The sequence below is a fragment of the Mercenaria mercenaria genome, chromosome 5 (genome assembly GCF_021730395.1).
Source record: "Mercenaria mercenaria strain notata chromosome 5, MADL_Memer_1, whole genome shotgun sequence".
NCBI classification, from domain to species: Eukaryota; Metazoa; Mollusca; class Bivalvia; order Venerida; family Veneridae; genus Mercenaria; species Mercenaria mercenaria.
In genome coordinates, this window is record NC_069365.1 from 56,666,278 (window position 1) to 56,672,063 (window position 5,786).

Sequence of the window (5,786 nt, forward strand, 5' to 3'; positions counted from 1 at the left end):
GCCAATGCAGAGATATTTGTGACTGAAATTTAAAGTTTGTTCAACGTTGGCCTAACAGCTGTATTTACAATACTTATTAATCATTGTTGGGCCAACAGTGGCCCAACAACGATTATCCTTTGACGGTTTTCCGTCGGTGGCCCAATTACTTCATGTTTACAGGGCGGTACAAACCTGTTCTCCGCAAGTAACTGCCAACTCCACCACATGAATCAAAGGTGGAGGACAAATGATTTCAGACACAATGTCTTTTATCAAATCGTCACGGTGAACATGTGCCCCGCCTGGGGATCGAATTCATGACGCCGCGATCCGTTGACGAACGATCTCCTTATTGAGCTAAGCGGGCGGGCTGACCGGTTTTAACAAAAGTTTTATATACTAGTATATTCTTAGAGAAGTAGATATTTACGGATACAGATTTACAACAGATCATGAATGGTGAATGCTTTTGTGTTTATTTATAATAACGGAATTCCGCTTAAACCGGAGCTGGAGCGGCGAGAAATGTATTGCACGTTCATTAATTCTTCTCAGTATAATGCAAGTCTGCTTCTCCCACAGGATAGTCTTGTATATGTATTTATGCCTGGGAACAGGTTGTTCATTCTTTATGTCTTTTCCCCAGTTTCTGTGACGAGTAAATATGTGTAGTTTTTTAAAATCTGAGGATAAACAAGTGAGCATGTGTAGATTTTTTTCTTGATTCAACAGCCTAAAATCTGAGGATATAGAAGGAATAACATTGCAGCTTTAAAAGGACTCGTTACAATATATATGTAGGGTCACATACAGTTCTAAATCAGAACAAGTTATTTTTTACGTGGTTCAGTAAACTGAAAACCGAAATATGCTGAACAGTAAGAAAGAATTTATACATTCTGCGTCAAGTTATGTATAAACCTTGTAATATTCCGAAATTGTTTGTAAACGCACTAGCAACATTATTACGTTTGTAAAATAGAGATTCGGTGTCGTTTTTTAGATCAAAGGCGCTATAAGTTTTTTTGTGATAGTCAAAGAAATGATCTTTTTAAGACACATAAACAAGTGCATGTACAGCTTTAGGTTCAACTGAAAGTTCATTAAACTGTTCAATATCCACCGATTTGTTAGGATTCAATTCTGCAATCTGATAAATATTGATAAGTTATCGGACATACTTGTTTGTATATGGATAAGTATGGGGACCGACTAAAACAACGGACTATTGAAATGATGAAAGGTGAATATAATACTTTCTATAAAGTATTTAAAGTCCCATAAGGCTTTACGTTTTATGTTAAAAACAAATGAAATAGCTGTCCAAATAGATGCAATGCACAGTTACATCGTCAAAAAAATGCTACTTTTGATACTGTATATAAACGTTTCCCCGTTAGATTCATAAAGGGAGGTAACCAAAAAACACAATAAAATTCAAATAAACTTTCTAGTATATTCATCTATTTTCAAACTTTCGACAAATATTAGAGAAAACAATTGAGCCGTGCCATGAGAAAACCAGCATAGTGGGTTTGCGACCAGCATGGATCCAGACCAGCCTGCGTATCCGCGCAGTCTGGTCAGGATCCATGCTGTTCGCTTTCAAAGCCTATTGTAATGAGAGAAACCATTAGCGAACAGCATGGATCCTGACCAGACTGCGCGGATGCGGAGGTTGGTCTGGATCCATGCTGGTCGCAAAGTCACTATGTTTGCTTTCACATGGCGTGGCTCAATTATTGAAAATAAGATTTAACAACAAATTAATAGTTTTGGTATTCATGGCAGAAAAATGTGGCAGCCACATTTCAAATAAAGGTGTTATGAACCTTTAATAACACTGAATTATTACAGTTGTGATTTCACTACAGCCAGACGGAAGAAAAATAAGCTGATCGGCTGAACTATGCTTGGATTTGAAGTGATCTGTCCAATAACGGCTACACACCTGATAATATGGTGTTTAAATCCAGACAATTCAGGGATGTTCCGACAATGTACCGCTAAATCATTCTATTACAATTCCGACAACACTCATTTTCCAATGATACTGCGGGTTTTTTTAATATGCCTATAACATTTGTCGGTGAGGTCACTTTGAATCCTGCTACACATGAGACAGGACTACTTTTACAATTTATCAACAATGACAGTGATATGTGTATATATTCTAAAATAAGTGTGATACTGAGCATAAAATAAGATAAATATCATGTGATAAATCTGTTACAACATATGTTATTGCATACATCATATTTTTTTTTATCTGTGCGTAGAGTATTTAATTTCAGAGACATTTTCCTAATATGCATTATACATTATTTATATTTTAAAACTATTAATCAAACAGAAATTAACCTTTCATTCTGGACACGATTAATTCTTTCTTTGCGACCAGGGCAGATCATGATCAGCCTGCACATCTGGTCATGATCTGCACTGTTCCTATTCAGTCAGTACCCTTTTGGTATGCGCCCCTTTTAACAACTAATGGTACTGTCCAAATTGAAAAATAGACAAGTTCATTATAGATATTTAGCAGGGTATAAGGGTTAAATCAAGTCATGTTGCAATTATAAGAGCAGACTATCATTCTACGATTATACACGGACCAACAAAAAATACATACAGAAGTATTTTGATTGTCAGTGGAGCAAGTGAGTCCTCACATAGAAATTAAAGTGGAAGTTGCGGAGCAGTTGTTTTCAATATTAGGTACGCAAGTGAAGGTACAGCTATTATAACAAGATCAAGTACAGCGCACACAGGTGCCCCCGCAGTTAATGTTAATGCAATCCCCGAACGGTTCGTTGTAGACATTCTCCCAGCTTGTCTTCGTGAGCTGGGTCGCTTTATGTAACTTCGAGCCTTCACTATGATCTGTGCTTGTGTCGTCATGCTGTAACAATCTTCGAAGGATTGTTTCCATATCGTACTTGTACGCCAGTGGATTTGCTTGGTGGATGTGCCACAGCAGATCCATGCCGATACTTGGAGTAAGCGGGAGTTTAGGTAGAAGTTTGCACAAGTAAAGATACTGTTTATATTTTTCGTTGATTCTTAGTAGATCGTCTTCATTCGTGCATTCCAGTGATGTTATCTTATCATAGAATGATGATTGTCTTGCTGCGGCTTCAACAAGATCGTAAGACAGAGCAGATGTAAAATTCTCAAGAGCCTCTTTATCAAGTGTGCTGAATTCCATCGTGAAAGGTTCATCCTTCTCTCCGTACTTCTGTAACCAGTGGTTCTTGGCAGCTTGCAAACTCGAATCTCTCTCTTGCTTATTGTAAAATGTATGGTTGATGACTGTTCCGACAAGAGCAATGCAGTCCCTTTTATAGTTCCTTGGCGAAAGCATATGACAATGCCATATCCACTCAATATCAAGTGGAGCAGCTAGACATTCGTCCCTGTGTTCAGCGGCAAGCGGCAGCCAGTACTTTTCGTATCTGTATGTAGCACGTCTCAGCACATGTTTGTCTTTAAGGTCTGGACTTTCAGCAACCTTTTCCAGAAAATCGATGTGCCTTGAAACTTGTGGTAGCAAATCTATGCTGAACATCAGTTTAGAAGCCGCTTCCTTGTGATCCATTTTGTCAAGCACTACAACAAAAAAGGTTTTATATCAGCTACTTTTCAGAGATAACAGATTGGTATATACTAGAACATATATAGTGTAGGGCAAATGCAAATCAGGGATGAAGTATCTAACAGTTATGTGCCAGGCTTTATTATTTATTTATTTATTTATTTAGAAGCTAAGGTTTAATATTCATAAATCATGAAACAATGTTGATCCTATTTTCCAATCTTAACATGTGTTATACCTAAAAGAATATATCTAAGCATGTGTACACAACGCCTACCCGAACATATTAAAATGTTAAGAACTAATTATGACAGCATTCGATAAAATATAATCGTAATTCAAAAAGTAATAAGCGTGTGTCCTAGATGTAGAACCGTATAATTTCAAATTCAACGTTATTTCTTTACAAAATCGGCAGGTCCCTCTGTCATATTTAAAATGTCTAAATGAAATATAACTTATAAGATTTATTTTTTGTTCTATCATTACATTCATGTCAACTACTTCTGTTCTGTATTGCCGTTGCATGAAAAATGGTCACGTCTGCTCCCTTTGCCATTGATTATCATAACTGAATAATTGTAGGCCTATTTTCTGCAAAATCTGTCCGTTAAACGTATCTCTCTCTTTCAAATCACGAATTTCATGGTTCTTTAATTGCGTGAATATGTCACTACAAATACTCACTTACATCATAAAATCTAAGAAAAATAAAAGAGGAAACAAAGATCTAATTAGGTTTATCAATTTTTTCGTAACATTAAATATTGTTAACTACAGAAGCTATTCAATGAAAGACCTGATATCCTTGCCCTTAGAAACTAATCTTGTGCCGAGAAAAAATATTCAGTCGGAATGTATAAGACTAATAAGGTGAAATTGTAAGGAAATATTTCTTACCTTGAAGTTTCCACCAAATCTGTTCCGTACAAATAAACGTTTGTCCGGGTGGCCGACCCTTATATATACTCATTGAGATCAATGATAACATTATTGTTCGTAGAATTAATTAGTTAATTCTATTTATAGAACCAAATTTAGCGTTTCCGATTACTTTTCCTACGAATCCTGCTTACTTACCTAGAACGATACTAATATATTCCAATCTAGGAATTCTAGGAAAAGTCATCAGATGAACTTGATTTGATTCTTACGAAAGACCCATGGTGACATTTCAACTTCATTATTTCACGATTTCTGCTTCCTGATTTCACGATTTCCACTTCATGAATTCACGATTTCACGATTTCTGCTTCCTGAATTCACGATTTCCACTTCATGAATTCACGATTTCACGATTTCCACTTCATGAATTCACGATTTCACGAATTCACGAATTCACGAAAAAACTTCACGATTTCTTGATTCCACGATTTCTTGATTTCACGATTTCCACTTCATGAATTCACGATTTCATGATTTCTGCTTCCTGGATTCACGATTTCCACTTCATGAATTCACGATTTCACGATTTCCACTTCATGAATTTACGATTTCCACTTCACGAATTCTCGATTTCACAATTTCCACTTCATGAATTCACGATTTCACGATTTCCACTCCACGAATTCACGATTTCACAATGGTGAAATCGTGAATTCATGAAGTTGAAATTGTGAAATCGTGAATTCGTGAAGTGGAAATCGTGAATTCGTGAAGTGGAAATCTTGAAATCGTGAATTCGTGAAGTGGAAATCATGAATTCAGGAAGCAGAAATCGTGAAATCGTGAATTCATGAAGTGGAAATCGTGAAATCAAGAAATCGTGAAGTTTTTTCGTGAAATCGTGAATTCATGAAGTGGAAATCGTGAAATCGTGAATTCAAGAAGTGGATATCGTGAATTCAGGAAGCAGAAATCGTGAAATCGTGAATTCATGAAGTGGAAATCGTGAAATCAAGAAATCATGAAATCGTGAAATCAAGAAATCGTGAAGTTTTTTCGTGAAATCGTGAATTCGTGAAATCGTGAATTCATGAAGTGGAAATCGTGAAATCGTGAATTCATGAAGTGGAAATCGTGAAATCAGGAAGCAGAAATCGTGAATTCGTGAATTCATGAAGTGGAAATCGTGAAATCAGGAAGCAGAAATCGTGAAATAATGAAGTTGAAATGTCACCACGAGTCTTTCGTGGATTCTATTAATAGTTTTCCTACTGCATCCTGTTTGCTAACATAAAACGACGTTCAAGAAAGCAGTGATGATTAG

At 36.3% G+C, this 5,786-nt stretch overlaps 1 protein-coding gene across 1 annotated transcript; it reads right to left on the bottom strand.

Moving 5' to 3' along the window:
* Positions 1 to 1,706: 1,706 nt before the first annotated feature.
* On the bottom strand, positions 1,707 to 4,192 carry LOC123559047 (uncharacterized). The gene is made up of 2 exons (XM_045350866.2): positions 4,067 to 4,192; positions 1,707 to 3,591 (listed from the first exon to the last, which is right to left on the bottom strand). Exon 2 carries the CDS (start codon positions 3,578 to 3,580, stop codon positions 2,735 to 2,737), a length of 846 nt encoding a protein of 281 aa, XP_045206801.2. The 5' UTR covers positions 3,581 to 3,591; positions 4,067 to 4,192; the 3' UTR covers positions 1,707 to 2,734.
* Positions 4,193 to 5,786: the final 1,594 nt, after the last annotated feature.

Coding starts and splice junctions, on each gene's coding strand:
- LOC123559047 (XM_045350866.2), bottom strand. CDS start 3,580: ATGGATCACAAGGAAGCGGCTTCTAAACTGATGTTCAGCATAGATTTG.